This window comes from Talpa occidentalis, unplaced genomic scaffold (assembly GCF_014898055.3).
Source record: "Talpa occidentalis isolate TD23 unplaced genomic scaffold, MPIMG_talOcc4v2.1 talOcc4.12, whole genome shotgun sequence".
Taxonomy (NCBI): Eukaryota; Metazoa; Chordata; class Mammalia; order Eulipotyphla; family Talpidae; genus Talpa; species Talpa occidentalis.
Window position 1 is genome coordinate 14,487,044 of NW_023601212.1, and position 23,437 is coordinate 14,510,480.

The following is a 23,437-nucleotide window of genomic DNA, read 5'->3' on the forward strand; positions in this document are numbered from 1 at the left end:
CACTGAGAGCGGAGGGGAAATAATGCACAGGACCCTCCAGATAGATTTCACTCACGCACTGTGGCAAGAAGTGTGCAATTTGCTGCAGTCCAATGACGAGGCGAAGCTTTGAATCCCCCAAGGGTTGGAAAAGCTTCTGAACAAAATATCTTTTTGCTATTCAGAGAAAGCCCTCACAAATTTGTCACTTCCAATTGTCAGTGCTCCTTTCTCTAGCTCCATTCCTTTTCCCTCCCCTACCTCAACACCAATCACTGCTTTTCTACACATCAGGATGTCAGGATGCTTGGGTCAGGGGAAATGGCTGTCCCCTGGAACCAGAGAGAATTTGCCCAAAACAAAGATCTCATTTTCTGACAAGTGCATTTTATTTACAGGCAGACTGAATGAGAAAGGAGATTTTTTTTTTTTTTTTTAGTATGAATTGGTATCTCACTTATTTCACTACTTAGAAATCCACACAGATCTTTGGGTTCACCAGTTTGTCCATATTTCTGCTTGGTTTTCTGTTTAATTGTTGAATAATAAATGGAAAATCAAAAGAAAAATCCACAGGGGAAATTAAGTTTGGGCTAAGAATACAGGAAGGTTTCTTCTATGTACCAGGAGGGGGTGATACGGGAGTAAAGAAAGGATGCTGTCTCTCACATGCATGATTGCTGTAAAGATGGAATTGTAGGCACAGTTGACATCTCTGGCGATGGAGTTGATTCCAATGAGATGAGCACTTAAGCCATCAGCTGACTTTAAATACCTACATACCCAAAAGCCCACCAGTTGGCTGTGAACTTAAGCAAATTTGCTTAAAACTACATTCTGCACCAAGTCCCAAACAGTCTGAAATCTAGAGATGCTAAATTCCTCCTATTTTTACCCTCATAATGAAAGTTTTCTTTTCTAGGAATCCTAGCCATAGACACACCTCATCCCAGGAATTCTGCTCTGTATCATCTCACCCAGCAGCTGTTACAGAAATATCATAAGGAAGTGAGGCCAGTTCGTGACTGGACAGAGGCTACCACTGTCTACCTGGACGTTTATTTCCGTGCTGTCCTGGATGTGGTAAGAACCCTCTTAACCTCTCCCAGTGCCCTTATCCTTTTGTGAAACTGCTGCTGTTATGCAGGAGCCTAGGAGGAGTGTTAAGTTCTTGAGTACCAGTTAAGTGTTAAGTTCTGTTAAGCACCAGTTGAGCTGGTAGGGATGTGGTAGTAGACTCCTTTTAGCAGCGAGCATGAAGTAAAATATTGATTAAGCAAGTCATGCTTTCTAGCTCCCAGCTTATGTTGTGAGGGTCAGATAACTAGACATAGAGGTTTTACAGAAGTAAGACGCTGTGGTCATGGTATGTATTTTATGAGTGTCAAGATAAAGTAATAAATATTTTTCTATGGTTCACATTTTTTAGTGATAATAGTAGATTTCAGAAAATATCCACTTCTTATTGTCTGAAATTTTTAAAAGAGGGAAAACTGCCTTGGCATCTAGGGTTCATAGTGGGGGAAGATTTGCTTCTTAAAACACATATTTTCACCACTGTATGTGAAAAATGGGTTTTGTGGGAATTAAATGGAAAATGCATATGAAGTTAGGAGAGGACTTACTGAGCCTTCAGTACATGATGACCATGATGATTATTTCTGCTTTTCCTGTCTACCCTTTCTTAATTACAGTTTTCAATAGTATTAGTCACAAAATTTACTTTTTATTCTCTTAAAGCACGTTTTACTGAACTTGTTTGCTTGTTTTAAATTGTTTTTCAATTTACTCCTCAAAACTATTTTTTAAAGATTTATTTTTATTTATGCATAGAAGAACTGGGGTGTAGGCCAGAGGTGCAGTGGGTATGTATGAGAGGATTCACCAGAGACAGAATGGGGAACAGAACTGGCAGTCTTCTGCACTATATGTGGGTTAGCTCCCTGGCAAGGGACCAACCTCAGGCCGCAGTGATAGCACTGAGACTTAACCCCTACGCCACCAGGGAGACCCTCAAAACTTTTTTTAATTGAGGTATAATATACATATATTGAAATGCGCAGATCTTAAGTATACAATTTGAACATACACTTTGTGTGGAGCCATAGAATCCATACCCCCATTAGTATATCAGACTTTTCCATCCCCCCTAGAGAGATCCTTCACTTCGTGCTCAGTCAGTGCCCATCCTCCGCATCCACAGAGACAACTACTGTTTCCATTTCTTTCATCATAGATTATTTTTGTCAGTTCTAGAACTTCCTGTGAATGAAATTATATTGCGACTAGATGTTTCACTTGGCATAGTGTCTTTGAGACACTATACATCTGCAGTTTTCCCTCTGTATCGATGAGTAGTATTCAGTTATAGGTAAGCCATGACTTGTTCATCTATGTCCTGTTGAATAACATTTGGGTTGTTTCTACTTTTAGGTTATTATAGATAATGCTGCCGTAAATATTTCCTTATATGTCTTTTTGTGTACATATGAGAAACATAGGTTTTGCTTAGGTAAAAGCTATAAGTGGAATGATTGGGTCACAAGGTAGGCATACGTTTATTTATTTATTTATTTTTATAGAGGCATTTATTTATTTATTTGTTTATTTGTTTGTTTTTTTTTGTTTGTTTGTTTGTTTATACATGCACTGGGTACAGTCAGAAGTGCGGGAGGGTGAGAGAATTCACCAGAGCCAGAGCGGGGAGCAGAGCAGGCAGAAGGACCGAGGTACACTGCTGAGGGGAACAGCGGGCGACAGGAGAGGTCTGCGCGCCATGTGGGACCCTCCTCCGGTGGCCGGGGAGCAGCCAGGGATCGAACCGGCGCCGCAGAGGCCGCGGGCAGCTTCGCAACCCAGCGCTCAACCGCTGCGCCACCGGGGAGGCCCGGCATACGTTTATTTAATGAGAAATTGCCAGACTGATTTAGAAAGTGGTTGTACTTGTATACTCCCCCAGTCAGCTGTGAGAGTCTCCATTGCTCCACATTCTCACCACAAAATAAGTCTTACCATTGGTATTTTATTGTGATTTTAGTTTAAATTTCTCTGATGATCAATAATTTGGTGCTGTTTTTCATAGGCTGCTTTCACATACCTTTCTTTGTGAAGGGGCTTTTTGAGTCTTTTCCTATTTTTTTAAAATGGGTTTTTGGTCTCTTTATTACAAGATTTATATTTTGTTTATATATTCTGGACACAAGTTCTTTCTCAGATATGTGTTGCAAAATAGGGTGGGGATGGCAGATCCTTCTGCTTCAGAATGATTCCTGACTACCTTGCTGTGAACAGCACAACTCACACAGTAATGTAATTTCACATGCAGCTTGGGAAGCACATAGGGATCAAAGAGACTCACTTTAAATATGTCCCTGACTGTGGCAGCCTCCAATGGGCTTGTTCTTGACCATGCATTGGGCTCAGTTGGTGCAGTGAGTAGGCTGCACATGGCCGTGACACCTTCTGGCATAATCATTATTCCTTCTTTTTTAGTCATCTTAGAAGCAAGGACCCAAGAGAGCTGAAGCCCATCTTTTAAATCTAGTCTCTTCTCTCTATCACTAGTCCTTGGTAACCAAGTATCTTACTTTTTTCTTACTATGGTCTTATCCAGAATGCTAGATAAATGTAATCATAAATCATTTTACCTTTAGTTTTGTTTTTTTTTTAAACTTTAACTTTTAAACTTTAACTTTTTTAAACTTTAACTTCTTTTGCTTAGCGTGATGCCTTTAGAGATTCATCTTTGTTAAGTTGTTGCATATATCAGTAGTAGTGTTCCACGGTCAGATGAACTGCACTTTAGTTAGTAGTTGTTGGATATGTGGGTTGTCCCCAGTTTGGGGCAATTATGAATAAAGCTTCAATACACATTTGCATGTTTTTTTCTTCTCTTAGGTAAATACTTTGGTGTGAGATTGCTATGTTGTGTATGTTTAACTTTATAAAAACTGTCAGACTTGTAAAATTGCAATAGCATGTTGCATTCTCCCTGCAATGGATGAGAGTTTCAGTTCCTCCACAATATAATGCCAGCATTTGGTATTGTCAATCTTTTAAAATTTTAGCTATTTCAGTAGATTCGTGGTGGCATCTCAATGTAGTTTTTCACATTCATTTCATTAAAGACTGACCATTTAGAACATTTTTTCAAATGCTGATTTCTCAACTGTGTGTCTTGTGTCTTTATGCTTTGGGTTTTGGTCTTTTTCTGGACTCTGTTCTGTTCACCAGATTCATGTGTTTCTCCTGACACCGATACAGTATCATGGTTACCGCAACATTAAAGAAGGCTTGAGAGCAGAGAGCATTAGTCTTCCAGGCTTGTTCTTCTGTTTCAGATTCATCTTGACTCCTTTAGGTCTTTTACGTGTCTTCATAAGCTTCAGAATTGGTTTATCAGTTTCTATGAAAACATTGCTGATATTTTTATTGGGATTGCATTAAATCTTCAGATAAATTTGAGGAGAATCAAGCTCATGACAATAGACTTCCAATCCATAAACATGGTGTGTTTCTCTATTTGCTTATTTCATTAATTTCTTGTTGCAACATTTTGTAGTTTTTGGTGTTTTGCACATATTTGATTTAATTTATTCCTAAGTATGTCACATTGTGATGCATTATAAATGGCATTTTAAATTTGAGTCTGTTTGTTGCTAGCATGCAAAAATACAACTAATTTGTACTTATTGATTGACCTTGGGCCCCTTAACTCTGCCATCTTTTATTTGTTTCAGAGGTTTTTGGGTAGATTCTTTCAGATTTTTTTTTTAAATTGAAGTAGCATTGCATCTTTCAGATTTTCTATGTAGATGAACATAATGTCTGTGAATAAAGACAGTTTTACTACTTTCTTTCCAATCTTTATTCCTTTTATTGCCTGTTGCACTGGCACAAACCTCCAGTACACTATTGGACCAAAGAGTATATTGTTATATAAATATCAATAAAAAGCATTTGATAGAACTGCTAAAATCTTTTATGACTTTTTAACATTGTGTTGCGTTGTTGTATTAATTTTATAGAGAAATTATAATAGTGGTTTGCCTGTTTCTCTGCTCTCTTAGTAGTATAGTTAGGACTACATGTCTCGTTGACTTATCCTTTTATCATGAATACTCCTCTTCATCTCTGATAATACTCTTTTTTCTTGAAAGTTTGCTTATGCTAATTTTTTGCTATATATCTTACCATTCTTTTCTTTGCAATCTGCCCGTGACATTGTATTCTAAGTTATTTTTGGAGATAGCATCTATAGTAGGGTCTTACACTTTTTAAAGAAATTTCATTTTGAAATAATTATACGTGTACAAGAAATTACAAATAAATTTACAGAGAAGTTCTGTGCAACGTCATCCAACATCCCGCAGTATAAACATCTTGCATCAATATAGTATAGTATCAGTACTAGAAAATTGACAATCTTCAGAGCTTGCTCATATTTTCCAAGTTTTACGTGTACTTATTTGTGTGTGGGTATATGTGTGAGTAGTTCCTCACTCACACATTTCATCATATGTGTAGGTTTTTGGAACCATCATCACAGGGTTCCCTGGTACGTTCCTTTTATAGCCACAACAATTTCTCCCCCCAGTTCTCTAACCACTGGAAAATGATAACTCTTTCCTCATCTCTATAATATAATTTCAAACAATGGAATCATAAAGTATGGTACTTTTCAATTGGCTTTATTATTCAGTATCATCGAAGTTGTGTGTATCAATAGTTTCTCCTTTATACTGGTTAGTAATACCCTGGGGTATTGCTCTTTTAACCTGCCAGTGTGCCTTTTGATTGTAGCATTCTGTCTGTTTAACAGTGCTATCTTGCTATTTGTTTTCTAGTTGTCCTATCTGGTTTTTTATTCTTCTGTTCCTCTTATCCTGCCTTATTTTTGATAAATTAATTTTGAAAAAATATTTGGTCTTTTTTTTTTTAGCTATCCTGTTTGAATTAATTTTTAGATGTTATTTTGGTGGTTTCTATTTTCACAATTAACTTAATACAGTGTACTTAGATTAATATTATTGCATATCACATAAAATGTGCTAGTCTTTCCCTTCACAAGAAAAAGAACTATGACTATATGTGGCAATGGATGTTAACTAGACTTATTATGATGATTACTTTATAACATATGCAAATATTGGGAGGGTGATTGAAAGCTAATATAGATGTTGAAGTAGCCACTGAGCTAAAGCCAATTTGATATATACAAATATCAAGTCACTATGTTGCACATCTAAAACTAATATAATGTTATATGTCAGTGATATCACAATACAAAAAGTATAAATCTTACAACAGTAAAATTCCATTCACCCACCCCTGCCCCATCTTTTGTACTACTTTTGTCTTCAAGTTTACATCTGTATCCATTATATATTCCACAATACTGTGTTGTTAGTTTAATATATTTGGTATAAATAAGTGGATAATTCCTTTTTAATTTGCCTTAATGAGGTGTTTTCTTATGTTCATAGCATAGTGTTATTCTATGAATCATAGAGTTGGGTTTGGGTTTTTCTGCTGTTATTTGTACTGAGAACTAGGTGTCAGTATTGATGAAAAATAATTTAGAGTTAAAAGTATAATTGATATAACAGGTTTTAAATTATTTTTTGTCTGAGGCAAAATTTTAGCATAATTTTCCTTCAACTTGGATAAACCTTAATCACTGTTTCTTCATGAACAGGAATATTTAAATAGTACACAAAAAATTTTAGCCACTAATTTAATTTTTCTGAGCTTTATTTTCCAACTCACACTAAAGTACTAGATCTAAAATTTTAGTAAATAATGTTTTAAAAGATGCCAGGAATTTTCCTTGAAGCATGAAAAAAAAAAATACCAGGAAGTGGCTGTCTCTATTCCAAAAGACCTAATCTTACACAAAGCTCCAGTGAAAAACACCTTTAAATCACTTTTCTTTTATTCTTATTGTTTTGTTGTTGTTGTTGAAGTATTACTGTTTTATATCCTTGCTAATGTTTTGGCAGTATAGAATTTACCCTCTCAGGTGCAGTTACCATCACAATCCCACCACTGAAACACCCATTGTCCTCTACCAGAAATCACAAAACAAAAAATATTGCTTTCCTAGTTAGATATTGAACTAGAATTTTGGAGACTTAATTTCCTGTGGCTGTATCTTCACCTATCTAAGAGATATTAGTTCTTAATACTTAGTTGTTCATGAGTTATTATTACTGGATTATGGGAAGAGTATTATTACTTTGTCCAATGGAAAGAGTATGTTTTGAATAAAGACAAATGAGATGAACTAAGTCATGTAAAGCTGGAGGGCGGAGATAGTTAATCAACCTTGAGTAATGGATTAAAACCACTTTCTAAGTGAAAATCAAAATCAACAAAAAACTATGAACCAGAGACACTCTATGGGGGTAGGGGGCGGGAGGGGAGGGATTGGGGTCAAAATAAGGGGGTTGCAATTGTATGGGGAATATAAAAATAAAATTTATTATAAAAAATAAAAAAATAAAACCACTTTCTAAGTCTCTCTTCATCCTTGCACTTTCTTACTTCATATTGATTTTTTTAATATTTTATTTTATATAATTCTTACATCATTTTCATCCTTGTACAATGTATGCATTTTCCTTTTGGTTATATTCCCCATACAATTGCACCCCCACCCTTATTTTGACTCTAGTTCTTCCTCTTCCCGCCCCTCCGTATTTCCCCCCACTCCCATAGTGTGTTGATTTTTTTTTTAAGATTTATTTTTTTATGCATACAAGAGCTGGGGTACAGGCCAGAGATGTGGGGGTTGAGAGGATTCACCAGAGACAGAGTGGGGAGCAGAACAGGCAGACTGATGAAATACACTGCTGAGGGGAGCAGCAGGAGAGACAGGAGAGGTCTGCTTCACCATGTGGGTTGCTCCCTGGCCAGCTGGGGATCAAACTCGTGCTGCAGAGGCTGCAGATTGCTTCATAGTGCAGTGCTTAACCCCTTGCCTCCACAAGGGAGGCCCCTTCATATTGATTAAGATAAGGTGTAACTGTTCAGATTTTCCTTTGGAGGCTTATGGAGTTAAGTATAGGACAGGAGTAAGGGCTTTATATTAATATCTTCCCTTGGAAAAACTGTCTCAGATTGACATTTTTTAACCTAACTCTTGCTATTCTGATAAAAGAAAATAAAATCAGATTTTTTAGATAGTTGAGTAGAATATCATTGTTTAAAAATGTATTTTTTCCACTTTTGTTGGATATACTAATTTTTAGTAGAACATGTTGGGTATATCATATTACTGGATAGGGCAAATTTTCCTTCAAAAATCTGAAAAAATTCTTATATTTTATCCCTGTAACTTTATCCCTATCTGCTGTTTTAATCTTGTCTTATACATGTACTCAATACCATCATGAACCTGAACTTCCTCTCATTTCCTGCCTGTATGTGATTCATTCTATTTCCTCCACTGAATGTCTTCTTCATTCTCCCTCTATGACATATTATTTTTCTAAAACTTCAGCCCCTATAAGAAATTTTCCTCAGTTCTCCAAGCTGACAGCATTATCTCCTTCCTTTAAATCCATTGAAGTCTGTATATTTCTTAATGCAGATAATTATGTGCTAAAATGTCATATACCCTAATTTATTAATAAGCTACTTGAGGGAACGAGTTTCTTACTCATATTCATAATTTCTCACAGTATGTAACATAGAATATCTTACTTCAAAGATACTTGATAGATATTTGTTTAATTAATTAAATTAATTAAAATATGTAAGTATTCTAGGACTGTCTTTATGAATGAGTTAGTGGGGGAGGGGGGAGGGAAAAAAATGAATGAGTTAGTCTAAGATGCTTTGCAATTGCCTGTATTGCATTCATGCAGACTAAGCGTAAAGTTCAATCCAGAGGCAGGATCAGTTTTAAAGGTCTGGATAAAATTGCTCACAGAAACTGCTCAGACAAGGACACTCCCAATGTGGATAGATAACTTGTTGGAAGCATTTCTGCTAACAGCTGAACTGCTGGCAACTTTTGTTTGGAAAGAGAGCTTTCAGCCCAGCTTTCATCAAGGCACCTCACTTCCATTATAATGTTTTGCCTCCGTTTTGTTTATATGAAAGACTACAGTCTGGTCTTAGAATTTCTGGGTATTATGAGTACCTTAGGGAAATCTGATTATAGAGATAATCTACTCAACAGTGAAGAGTCTCAATTTGTTCCTATTGAGTTTTGTCAATTCCGAATCCCAGATACCTTTGTATTCCAGTCCATTGACTAGAGCCTCCCAGCCAGACGTTGAGGCATCTGTTTCTATAGTCTTCAGAACTGGGAAAGATAAATAAGAATGTGCAGGAATTATCTGTATATTTGCTAACCACCAATTTAGATCTAAATAGACTCCCTCTGTTAGGAAGACTAATGAATTCCAATTCTCTGAAATACCCTTTGCTTTTAACAAGCAAGATGGAAGGTATCTAAAGAAAAAGAGTGAGAGAGAGATACACAGAGCGAAAAGCTGTGAATAATGCCACCAGAGAAACAATTATGTTCACCAGCTGGCATTGAGAAACTTGCTTCCTTTGACAAAAAAAAGATTTCAGTTTTAGCTTCAAACTCCTTTTTGACATTGTGTTCTTTAGGACTGAATGACGAATTCTCCCAAAAATCCCCACAAGATGTCAGGAAAAAAAATGAACACTATTGTACATGTACTATGACAAAGCAATGGATAAGAAGAGAAAGACAAACTAAGGCATAAACTTGGCAGTTCATAAGAATCAACTGGATATATGATAGTCAAAATGAAACATCAAACTATGGAGACCCTCTCCCCAGCAACATGACTGAGTTAGCAAGATACATTCATACTCCTGCTTGACAGTGACAAACTGTCAGGACATTGCATAGATATGAAAGTATATTTGTTGTGAATGAGTAATTAACAGCCGTTTTTCCCAGTAGTATAAATTGTGCTTTAGATATACCCCTCCCATTTGTAGGGAACACTTGACTGATTACAACTCGTCCTATAACTGAGTCCTCTGTCCTTCAGTGATCTATTTCAGGATCTCCCAGCTGGTAAAACTTGGAAGGTAGTACTATCACCTAACCCTGACCCCATCAGTAGAGGTCACTGCCAGACCCCCCGCAGAACCTATCTTGACTGGAGTCCTCTCTGTTATCTACCCAAAGATGTTCCTAGGGGAAAGGGACTTGTGAATTCAGTCTTTTACTTTGTATATTACCTTAAATCCTGTCTTTTCCAAGTATCATTTGAAGTCCATAGAAATCTGTAGAACAAATTGACTCAGATTGGCTTTTGCTGAGTCACAAAACAGGGTCTGCATATCTGCTCACAATGCCTTATTCTTTCTCAAGTTACCAAGGAAATCTTACTCAACAGCAACTTGCTTTCTTGATTGCAAAAACGGGGGACTTTAATCTGGAAAGCTGATTGTTTCTCTTTCAAATGATGTGAGTATGGTCTGTGTGCCACACAATTCCAAGTACACCATCTGCATGGACTAAGTACCAGTGGCATCTCTATACCTTTCACCCAACATGAATTTTTCAGAGTGGTAGCCTTGACCCGATGCTATATATATATATATATATATATATATATATATATTTGATGTGGTTGCATAATTGCCTGGCTAGCTAATTTAATATTCACTATTCTGGGTGGAAAATGGAAATGTTGTTTGCCTTCATGCCATGAACTTCACAAACTCTTTCATCTTACCAAAATTTGGTATTGTACTAAATAGTACAAAAATACTCATTAGCTTTAATCCTAAATCAGCAGTTAGGAAATAAAATGTTTTATTTCCTATGCCTTCATTTTGGATTTTTCATTCTTCTGATTTTCTTCTAAGGCTGCAGTTTTTAGTGATGGATTACATGGAAAGGAATGGAAAAAAAAATGACTTCAATGTTTACTTATAAATTTCCTAGAAGTGTCTTTTTGAGTTTCCTTTTTCTCTATTTCTTTTTAAAAATATCAGTTTTATTAAAATGTAATATATTAAGATGTAAATTTAAAGTATTTTAAAGTATACATTTAAAGTATACAATTCAGTATTTTTTGTGTGTATGTATTCACAGTTGCTCAGCCATCACCACTACCTGATTTCAAAAGATTTCATCACTTCAGAAAAGAAACCCCATACCACTAGCTGTTGCAACCCTTACCCTCAACCCCCACCAGCCCAAGGCAAAGAGAAATGTACTTTTTGTCTCCATAGATTTGCTTATTCTAGATATTTCATATAAATGGAGTTATACAAAAAATGGCCTCTTGTGACTGGTTTCTTCCACTTAGTACAATGCTCTGAAGGTTCATCCATGTTGTGCATCTATCGGTATTTCATTACTTTTAATTGATCAATAATATTTTCTGTATATACCACATTTTGTTTATCAATTCATCAGTTGATAGACATTTGGGTGATTCCCTCTTTTTTCCTACTATGAAAAATGCAGCTATAAACATTCTTAAACAGTTTTCTTTGTAGACATGTGAACTTATATTTTAAATTCTCTTGGTTATATACATTCAGTTCTCCTGGTTATGTACTTAGGAATAGAATTCTGAGTTGTGGTAACTCTATGTTGAACTTTTTGAGGAACTATGAGACTTTTTGCAAAGTGGCTGTACCATTTTATCATCCTGTTAGCAATATATGAAGCTTCCAATTTCTTTACTTCCTTGCCAACACTTGCTATTTTCTGATTTTTATTTTAGCCACCATACTGGGGTGAAGTGGTTTCTCATTGTGGTTTTGATTTGCATTTTCCTAATCACTAATGGTGCTGGGCATCTTTCTATGTGCATATTTTGTTTATCACATTTTGTTTATCTGTTCATTTATTGATAGACACTTGGGTTAGTTCCATCCCTTGGCTGTTGTGAATAATGCTGCTGAGAACATGGGTGTACAAATATCTTTCCAAGTCTCTGCTTTCAGTTCTTTTGGGTATATACCAGATGAGTGAATATGCTGGACCATATGATAATTCTATTTTTATTTCTTTTTAGGAATCGCCACTCTGTTTTCCATAGCAGCTGCACCATTTTACATTCCCACCAATAGTGCACAAGTGTTCCAATTTTTTCACATCCTCACTAACACTTGTTATTTTCTGATTTTTTCCTTAAAGCCATCCTCAAAGGTAAGGCAAAACAGACTTTAAGATAAAAGCATTATTAGAAATAGAGACATTTGTAACTTCTCAAAGGGATCATTCACAGGGGACATGAAGCAATTTTAAAATTAAATGCACCTAATGTAATTGTCTCAAAATTTACATATGCAAATTAAAATTTGAGTGAAGATTTACAAACTCATGATTATAGTGGGAAATTTTAACACATTTCTTGGTAACTGATAGTCAATAAACAAGCAATAAGAATATAAAAGATTTAAAGAGTGCAAGTAATAAAAGGACCTAATTGATATAAATTAAGCTGCAAATAATAGCAATAGAATCAAATTTTCAAAACTACATGGAGTAGGTGCCAAACTAACTCATATGCAGGACCTTCAAATAACTCTCAAGAAAATTAGAATAATCAAAATTATATAGAATATGTTCTCTAACAGTGGAGTTATGCTAGAAATTAATAAAAAATATAACTAGAAAATTTCCATAGAAAAAAATACAACAGTAGCCATCCTAATGAGTGTGAAGTAGTATTTCATTATGGTTTAGATTTGCATGTCTCTAGTGATTAGCGATAGTACTAGTCTGATCAGACTGCCATAACAAATACCATAGACTGAGTGACTTAACCAATTGAAAATTATTTCTCCTATCTGGATGTTCAAAAAGTCAAGCTCAAAGTTCTTTGCAAAGTTGCAAAGTTCATGGTGAGAGCTCTCCTTCTGTTTCCAGAAGGCAGCCTTCTCACTGTGTCTTTACACAGAGAAGAACGAGAAAGATTGTTCTCTCTTCCTCTTCTAAAGACACCAATCCTGTTGGATTAAGGCTCACTCTCATGATCTTATCTCACCTTAATCACCCACTAAACATCCTATCTTCAAATACAATCACAAGTGAATTTTGGAAGGAAACAACTTGGTACATAGTGGTGATGTTGAGCATATTTTCATGTGCTTCTTGGTCATCTGTATATCTACTTCGAAGAAATGTTTATTCACATCTTATGTCCATTTTTCAATTGTTTTTCTTTGTTTTGTTTTGAGTATAGGAATTCTTTAAATATTCTGGATATTAACCCCTTTTCAGATATATGAGCCACAAATACTTTCTTCTACTTTATGGGTTGCTTTTCACTCTCTTGATTTTTGTCCTTTGTTGCCCATTTTTTAATTGAGCTATTTTTTTTATTGTTGAGTCTAAGAGTTATTTAAATATTCTGGATGTAAGTCCTTTGCCAGATATGATTTTCTCCTATTATGTGCGTTGTCTTTTTACTACTGCTTTCTCCCAGTGTCAACAAATAGAGAGCTTTATATGTTTTTTAAAATAATTTTTATAGTAGTAACATCAATTTATAACATTTTGTGATTCAGGGCTGCAGCATTATAATTCAACATATGCATCTAATATCATGCATCGCATATCACCACCAAAAGTCTGGTTGCTATTCATTGCCATACAACTGACTCCCTGTACCCATTTCTCCCACCTCTAAACCCCTTACCACCAAACTGTTCTCTGTAATGAAGAGTTTGTTTTTGTTTTACTATATTTTATTTGTTCACTTGCTTTGTTTATTTATATTACACATGATTGAAAGCATACGTTATTTCTCCATCTGATTTATTTTGCTGAGCATATAAACTCAGGATCCATCTATATTGTCACAAATGGCAGAATTTAGTTTTTCATAGCTGAGGAGTATCCCATTGCATATAACATATAGCTGTAATCCTCTCTCATCATATATATTGCATCTTCTTTATCCATTAATCCATCAATAGGTACTTAGGTTGTCTCCATATCTTGGATATTGTAAATAATGCTGCAGTGAATGTAGAGGTGCAGATATCTTTTCATGTTTGTGTTATTGTTTTCTTTGGGTAAATACTCAGTAGTGTAGTTCTACTTGTAATTTTAAAAATAAGATCCATACTATTATCCTTAGTGACTGCATTAGTTTATATTCCTACCGACAGTGTATAAGGGTTCCCTTTTCTCCATATCCTTGCCAACACTCTTTCTTGTCTTTTTTATCATAGTCATTCTAACAGATATAAATGGTAGTTTTGATTCACATTTCCCTGATAATATGTGATGATATACATCTTTTCATTTGCCCATTGGTCATCTGAATGTCGTCTTTGGTGAATTGTCTACTCAGATCTTATGCCCATTTTTTAACGAGGTTATTTGGTTTTATGTTGTTGAGTTTTATGTGTTCTTTTTGATATTAACTCTTTGGTTGGATGTATGGCTTGCAAATATCTCCTTCCATTTAGCAGGTTACCTTTTCATTTTGATAATGGTTTCTTTCACTGTGTAGGAACCTTTTAGTTTGACATAGTCCTGTTTATTTATTTTTTGCTTTTGTTTCCCTTGCTATTGAAGTCAAATCTCCAAAGACACATCTCAATGTTAAGGATTTTATAGCCTACATTTTCTTCTCTTTATTTTATGATTTCAGATCTTAAATTCAATTCTTCAATCCATTATGAATTAATTTTTATGTATGGTGTAAGACAGTGGACTAGTTTCGTCATTTTGCATTAGAAATTAAGAATATTACCTAAAGGAATGTAATGATTCAATATAATCACTTTCAAAATCTCAATGGCATTATTCATGGAAGTAGAACAAAATAATCCTAAAATTTGTATGGAACTACAAAAGACCCCCAAAAGCTGAAGTAATCCTGAGGGAAATATAACAATAATGGAGGTATCAAACTCCCTGACTTTATTTTTTTAAATTTTTATTAATTTTCTTTATTTTTTACATCATTGCTCATTTTTGAACAATATTTTCTTCCCCCCACCCCTTCAGGTATAGTCCCCATAGAGTTTCTGGCTTATTTCGCTGAGCATAAATATGCTGCTGTGAATGGCATGAGTTTATCTTTTTTGATTGATGAATAATATTCCATTGTGTCTATATACCACATCTTCTTGATTCAGTCATCTACTTTTGGGCATTTGGGTTGTTTCCAGGTTTCACCTATTGTAAATAGTGCTGCAATAATCATGGAGGTACAGGTGTTCTTTTGAATCAATGCTTTTGTGTCCTTTGGGTAGATCTCTAGGAGTAGAATTACTAGGTCATATGGTAGCTCCATTTTTAGTAGACTGAGGAACCTCCAGACAGCTTTCCATAGTGGTTGGACCAGTTTGCACTCCCACCAGCAATGTAGGAGAGTTCCTTTTTCACCACATCCTCACCAACATTTTCAAACTCCCTGACTAAACTATACAACAGTGCTATAGTAATAAAAACGACATGATGTTGGATGAAAAATAGGTTCATAGATCAATGGAACAGAATTGAGAGCTCAGATACAAATCCACACACATAAGGAGAACTTATTTATGCCAAAGGAGCCAAGAACATACCGTAAGGAAAGAAAGTTTCTTAAATAAATGGTGTTGGGACTATCTTTTGCTTCTGGATTGTAGCCTTTATAGCACAAAAATTTTAATTTTGATCAAGTCCCATTATTTTTCCTTTTGTTGCTTATTCTTATACTATCATGTGTAAGAAACAATTGCCTAATTCAAAGTCATGAAAATTTACTTCTATGTTTTCTTCTAAGAGATTTATAGTATTAGCACTTACATTTAAGAGTTATGCTATATTTTAGGTTACTGTTTGTATATGGTGTGAGAGTTTCATTTTAATCCCTATGAACACAATGGCTTCATAGTATTTTTACTAGATCAGATATGAAAAAAATAGTAAGGAGGCTTTTAGTGTGGTTGTTTTGGGGAGTCTTAAAAAAATCACTGACTCATTACAGACATGAGAAATCATATCCATTATATCATCAAAATTTATCTCATTTACATTAAGCTCATTCACTCTGTTTTATAAGCCACAAAATCCAAACAATGGTAACTTAACAGCAATGACTGCCAATAGCAATTGAGATAACATTCATGGGAAGATTATGACAATATCTTGATTACAAATAAAGGCTTGGTTTCACATTTTAGCCCAGAATTGGCTAAGATTACATATCATTTTTCAGTCTGATTATTGGCAGAGTAACTAATTAAAGTGGGAAAGAGATTAGTAAATCAGTCAAAATGTCGAGTACAAAGTACAGTTTTGTCATAGATCATATAGTAAAGCTCATAGTGACAGGGGTGTGTAATAAATAGAGACAGACTATTCAGATATTGAAAAGTCAAGGTAATGCTTTTAAAATCAGCATGATTTATGGAACTACATCAAGTTAAAGAGCTTCTGCCCAGCAAAAGAGACAATAACAAAAACAAAGAGAAACCCCACCGACTGGGAGAACATTTTTTGCACACAACACTAATGATAAAGGACTGATCACAAAAATCTACAAAGAGCTGATGAGACTCAACAACAACAAAGAAAATAATCCAGTCAAAAAATGGGCAGAAGAGCTAAAAAGAAACTTCTCTGAAGAGAAATGCAAATGGCCAACAGGCATATGAAAAAATGTTCAACATCACTGTAATCAGGGAAATGCAAATCAAAACTACCATGAGATACCCATCTTACACCAGTGAGAATGGCACATATTAAACAATCTAGCAACAACAAATGTTGGCGAGGATGTGGAGAAAAAGGAACTCTGCTGCACTGCTGGTGGGAGTGCAAACTGGTCCAACCACTAAGGAGAGCTGTGTGGAGATTTCTGGACCTACTAAACATAGAGCTTCCATATGATCCAGCAATTCCACTCCTAGGTATTTACCCAAAGGACACAGAAACATCAATTCCAAAGAACACCTGCACCCCTATGTTTATAGCAGCACTATTTACAATAGCTAAGCTTTGGAAACAACCCAAATTCCCAAAAATAGATGACTGGATCAAGAAAATGTGGTACATACATACCATGGAATATTACTCAGCATTCAAAAAAGATAAACACATGCCATTTGCAGCAACATGGATGGTGCTGGAAGGGATCATGCTCAGCGAAATAAGCCAGAAAGAAAAAGAAAAATACCGGATGGCCTCACTCATAGCAGGAATCTAGAAAACTTAAATAAGGGACCAGGAAAAAGAATAACTATAAGAAAGAAAATATAAAAATCAACAAACAACTATGAACCAGAGACACTCTATGGGGGATGGGGGGCAGGGAAAGGAGGGCTTGGGGTCAAAATAAGGGGTTGTAATTGTAAGGGGACTATAAAAATAAAATTTAAATAATAAAAAAATAAAAAATAATAAAATCAGCATGATTTAGTTAGATTTTAATTTATTCCTATGAGATACTGTTGAATTGAGCTTTGATTTACTGACATTTTAAGGTTGGTGTGGATTTTCTTTTTTGCTTTGCAGGATGCGCAGAATCAAAAATTAAAAACAAGTATATGGTACCGTGAGGTAAGTGATTTTTTCTTTCCATGCATGCTGAACTTCTGATTGCCATCTGTTGCAAAATATAATTATTCTAAAGAATAGATACTAACTTTGTGTTTATGTTTCCTTAGATTTGCAGCAGATGTAAGTTGTTGGAATCCATGATTTCTCACTGGGGCTACCATCTTTAGGATTTAGATGGGTAGTCCATTTCCCTAACAGATAGTGCTAACTAACAGGCTGATCAGTTGGGTTATTGGTCCAAATACTTCTTCAGTTCATTGGTGAGGTCAACATTACCCCTTTTGATACATTTCCTTTTTGGTTTTTCTTAACAGATATGGGATGATGAGTTTTTGTCTTGGAACTCCAGTTTGTTTGATGATATTAGAGAGATCTCCCTACCTTTAAGTGCCCTCTGGGCCCCTGATATCATCATTAACGAGTTGTAAGTGTGTTTGGGTATATTTCTGGGGGTATAGACTTAGAATATTCAACTCAGTTGCTGCTTTTTTAGTCATTGTTGCCATTTTTTTCTTTCTAAACTTCTAAACAATATTGTTGAGATCATTGAGGTTAAAAGTAACATGAATTCACATCATTTAAGGACAGCTTTGATTACCAATGCTTGTGGTTACTCAAAGATTATGTTCGTGTTATAACAGTAGCAGGTGAGTTAACTTATGAGCCTGTGTTTGCCAGGGTTATTATTTCATAGGAAATGTGACTCTTCTTTTGCACTTCTAGCCTTGTCCTGGATGTCCTGGTCCCATAACTGTTTTTGTTTATGTATTGAAATGGCTGAATCACTCTTTAACAAGGTTACTTGTGTTTTATATAGTGTGGCCAGTGAAAGAGCACCTGATCTTCCCTATGTGTATGTGAACTCATCTGGGACCATTAAGAACTCCAGGCCCATCCAAGTAGTCTCTGCATGCAGTTTAGAGACATATACTTTTCCATTTGATATCCAGAATTGTAGCCTGACCTTCAATAGCATTCTGCATACAGGTAAACCATGACAGGTACAGTCCACTAGTTGGAAAACAGTCATCCTAGGTTGGCACACATAAATAAAATTATATTATGGTATCCCTTATGTCCATTTTGAACATAATTGATTTTTAAAAAAATATAAATATCTTCCTCACGTTATTTGGTTCTTGCTATAATTCAGATCAAGTACAGTGCTGTGCCCAGATAAACAGCCCTTTGCTACTGTTAGTTTGGGAATAAAATGTTAGGCTTCTACTGCTATTGAGAACATTATCTACGTCATAGGATTGGCTTCATCAATCTATGGATAATGGCATCAAACCCCAAAATTTAAATCCAAAAGCTATAAAGGTTTTACTTCACACCTCTATCCTCCATCAAATGGTTATATTGAATCCTATCCCAGTGAGACCATACACTTGGAAGCAAGAGTAAAAGGAAGGATATGAATCAGGACTTGGCAAAGTAGTTGTCGGTGCCTCTCTCCAAGGAAGATGATTGTTTCTGCTATTTTTCAGTGGAAGATGTAGACCTGGCCTTCCTGAGGAGCAAAGATGACATTAATCATGACAAAAAGGCATTTTTGAATGACAGTGAGTGGGAACTTCTTTCTGTGTCCTCAACATACAACATCCTGCACAGCAGCGCTGGAGATTTCGCACAAATTCAGTTTAATGTAGGTCCTCTCCTTCCCATCCCCAGGGTGCACTTCTCTACAGTCTTTGGACTTCTCTGTTGAACTGAGGGATCTCTGCTTTGTTGCATGTTCTCATTCATTATCATCTAAGAACTGTTGATTCAGATGGCTCTGGGCATCCACTTGCATTCTGGCATTTTAAAGACCAGAGGTCAGGACTCAGATCCTGACTCATGCAATATATATCACCAAAATGAATACACAGAGAATAGTTTTCAGATGCCAGAGATCTGAACCACCCACACCAGCAAGAGCCCTCCAGTCTTTTAGTACATACTTTCTCACTTCTAATTGCTACCCAGAGTTGGGGTGAGAGTGAAAACCCACACACAGCAATAAAAAATTGAGAGAAAGTGCCTTTTCAACATTATTGTTCTGTTTTTAATTGAGTAAATTATTAATTCAAGATGAAGATGCATAAAATTATCATACTATTAAATATTTTGAGAGGAGAGCTGACGATCACCTGTAGGATCCTCAGAGACTATGTGATTTCAAGATCAGAAAGAATAACTGCCCTGAAAAGGACATGATGAGAACCTGACCTCAGATGCCCACCTGGGATGCTCTTGGCTGCGTTGTTCACAGGAAAATGTGTCCAGCAGGGGTCTGAGTGGGATGGGGTGAGGACAGTAGGGTGCAGGATGGTGAAGTGGACTGCTTTCCCAGAGCAATCATTCTTCCTTCCTGGCAAACTGTCCTGACTCATGGTCTGCAGCCAGTGCAACCTGCGGGTTCACATTGTTAGTATTTAGCTCTGCTTTTCTGTGCAAAGTCCCCTAATGGTGGTTGGAGTGGGTGCTTCATGCCGGTTTATGGATCTGATTGAAATGTAGAGATTACAGGCAGATCAGAATTGCACAGTAGATACATTCTTTTGAAGAAGAAGAAGGATGTCTAATGGAGAACAAAACCTTTGAGTAAGAAGAAAATTTTAGATTAGATTAAGGTGCGACAGCAGATAATTACATGGTAAGGGGTGATGGTGGTGAAATAGACTATTATTGAGGGCACAGATGTTTCTCCATTGGTTAAAGTGGTCAAATGCAGCTTTCCAACAAAGCTCTTGTTGAACAGGGACCTCAGAAACAGTTGTGGTTTGAACCTGACTTATGTAAAAAGCTGGGTTCTAGCTAATGACAACTCATACCTTCCTAGTGGTGGGGTTGTGTTCTTGCTTATGCCCCATGTTTTACATAGAAAAGCTTGAATTGTGGCCTGTTTGTCCACTTTTTCTTTTTAGTGAGGGAAAGGGAGGAGGAAAAGCTTTTTTAATTTCAATGAGTTCCTTGGCTAAGAGTAAACACCTCATTAATTTTAAAGATATCAGCCCACAAACATTTTTAATGCAGCCCGAATAATGGAGAGCATTAAAAGAAAATGTGAGGGAGTAGCACGTGCAAGGTGGAATGTAGTCACCTACCAAGCACTCCGGAGAACACTGCACACACCATTACCTGCACTGCACGAGGAGACAGACAAAGGCAAGAGACCGGGCAGGTAAAAAGGAATGCACTCTGTCTTGTGCGCTCTGTCTCTCTCTCTCTCTCTCTTAGCTATTACTTTTAGTTACACATCATCTTTCACCTAAATATTAATTTTCATTCTCAACAGTGGTGAAAGGCTTTCTATATACTGGCTCCCCTTATTTACATATTTTTAATTGGAATTATTGTATTAGAAAATGAAAGTTTTAGGCATACGCCATTGTAAAACAATATCTGTATATTGACTACATCGACTTTTAAATATGATTAACAGAGGTGTGAAAGGTTGTTTAAGGAAGGGATGCTTCCCTGGTTTTCAGGAACCACTGTCCATTTCCTTTGCTCCCCTCACTGCCATGCTGCTTCTCCGTTTACAGGGTTTGCGTGGAGGTGTGCTGGAGGTAGGCAGTGATAGAGTTCCATGCACTTCGAACTTTTTCCAGGGTGCCTTAGCCCTGGGGGTTAAGTAGGACTGACTTTCACCATGGCCCTTTGGAACAGAGAGGATAAAGAGTCACAGATCATATTTGGTAGGGAAGGGAAGCAGACCTGGGAGTGGTTCTACAACTTTAGAAAGACTTAAAGCGGATTCAGTGATGACCCCAATTCACTGTCTCCCTCCACTTCTCTGAGCCCCCTGCCTCGACATGCCTGATCTGTGTTCTGTGGCTAGGCTTGCGCTGACTTGTGCCATCTCAGGCACCTTACTCTGAAGTTAGCAAGAGTCTGTCCTGGTGTCCTTCAACAGTTCTTGGTCAATGATGTGAAATTCAGCACCCAATTCCAAACCTGCATCAGGCCTGCTATGATCTTGACAGCAAAGAACTGTCTCACTCTTAGTCTACTCATCTCTTCTGTGTCAGTCCAGGCTGTTCAGCAGGCTTTGGGGATAGATGGGAGAGGTGGGAGAAGTGGGGCGGGTGAGAGGAAAATGATCTATTCTAAATATGTTATCATCTTGGCCTGACGTATACTGCAACCATTGATGCTAAATCAAATGCTTCAGATATACTGTTAGTTTCAGCTAATGCACAATCATATCTTCCAGCTCTCAGGCACCTATTGCTTATCAGAGCACACTGACACTTTGGATCTGCATCCTACCTGGGCCCCAAACACAGGCATGTCTGCTTACAAGCAAATCTGTGTGCAGCCTGATACCAGATCCGGCAGCTCTTAGAGGGTGGTTTCCTCCAATACATGATCAGAGTTGCTGCTTACTAGAGATAGCAGGGTGAATTTTGATTTCTGTGTGGCAACATTTTGGTCTTTTTAAACAATGAGAGTAGAAGTGGGAGGTGGTAGGAATAAAATTTAAGAACACATATTAGTTGGGAAAAGGTGGACGCCTGTGGGAACTAAGGGATGCCCAACCACAGAGATCCTCACATGGAGTTAAATGTTCATTCGGCCTCTGTGGGGGCCCACAGAGGACCACTAGAAAAATGGGGAGGGGGGTTGGGGAAAAGGGCATTTAAGAAAAAAGGTGCCTCATTGATCCCTTTTTTTTTCCTGACAGAATTTTTCTTTCTAGATTAGGGTAGAGTTTTGAGATATCCATTGAATGTTGCTCATCAACTTGATAAAAGCTCCTTCTGAGCTTCACCAGGAGAAAGAATTTTGAGTCCTAGAAATCTCTGTAGGGTCACTCAAGTCACCCTAAAAGCATGGGCTTTCTGCGAGGCCATCCCCACTCCTGGTCCAGATCCAAGAAATTCACTCCAGTGCAAGGATCTTCCTTAAGTGGCAGCAACTTTCCCATTATTTCTGAATTGGGAATGTTGGGAGGGGCCTGGAGAGGAGGAAAATGGGCTTCTGTATGAAGCGTGAGTCTGTGCGTCAAAATTCCAACTATGTCATAAAGACGGTCATGCAAAATTGAGTACTGGTGGGGTCTACCATCAAGGAGGCGATTAGAGACTAACCTTGGGGCCCATTCCATCTCCAAGGAGCTCTCCACACACACATTCTGAATTAGATTGATCTCTTTCATTAACATCAATAGGCTCCAAATACCTTTGTGTACTTATTATTACCTGGCTTTAATGGATAATGAAATTGTGGCATAATATTGCTAACACCTGAAGGGTGTCTAATGGAGAACACGGACTGAAACTAAAGTGCTTTTTCTTCCCTTTCTGGGAAATTTAAAGGCACCAGCTCCTTTAGTCCATTAGAAGTGATGGGCTCTAGGTAAGGGCAGTTCTGTAGAGTGCAGTGTCTCACCGAGCTGGTGTCACACCTGCCCCTCAGCAGGCAGGGATTAGTGCTTCTGGAATGACCCGCAGAGAGGAAGCCCTCAGATGAGAGGACCGACCCCCAAATGAGAGGCTCATTTGGACTAACTCCACACTCCTACCCACGGGAAATAAAAATAGCATCCGGTACAACTCAGCAGATATCTTTTGAGTTCTTACCATGGGCAGGCTCAGTGAGAAGTACTGAGGACAAAAGCATGATAAATCAAGGCTCCTGGTCTATCACAGACCTCAAAATCTACCCAGGGAGACTCAATTACAATAACCACAACATTGATCCTACTCCATGTCAGGCACCATTTCTGGACTGCATACATATAATCCTGTCATCTGTACGAGGTGGGTCCTCTAAGTTGCACAATTTCATAGACAGTTACGTTGGGTGCAGAGAAGTGACTTGTCCAAAATTACAGAGTGACTAGTGGAGACTGCACTTGAACCCAGGCAATCTGAGTATAGAAACCACGTTCCCAATCCTATTTTATGGTGGCACACAGTTCAATATAATCCAGTATATTTCATT

The 23,437-nt window shown here is 36.9% G+C and overlaps 1 protein-coding gene across 1 annotated transcript in view; it reads left to right on the forward strand.

Moving 5' to 3' along the window:
• HTR3B (5-hydroxytryptamine receptor 3B) overlaps positions 1-23,437 on the forward strand; it is a 50,040-nt gene that overhangs the window by 21,384 nt on the left and 5,219 nt on the right. Inside the window, exons 4-8 of the mRNA XM_037504720.1 lie at positions 902-1,062; positions 17,456-17,500; positions 17,815-17,924; positions 18,318-18,487; positions 18,991-19,148. Of these exons, the coding sequence (XP_037360617.1) occupies positions 902-1,062; positions 17,456-17,500; positions 17,815-17,924; positions 18,318-18,487; positions 18,991-19,148 (644 nt within the window). The remainder of the gene's footprint in view (positions 1-901; positions 1,063-17,455; positions 17,501-17,814; positions 17,925-18,317; positions 18,488-18,990; positions 19,149-23,437) is intronic.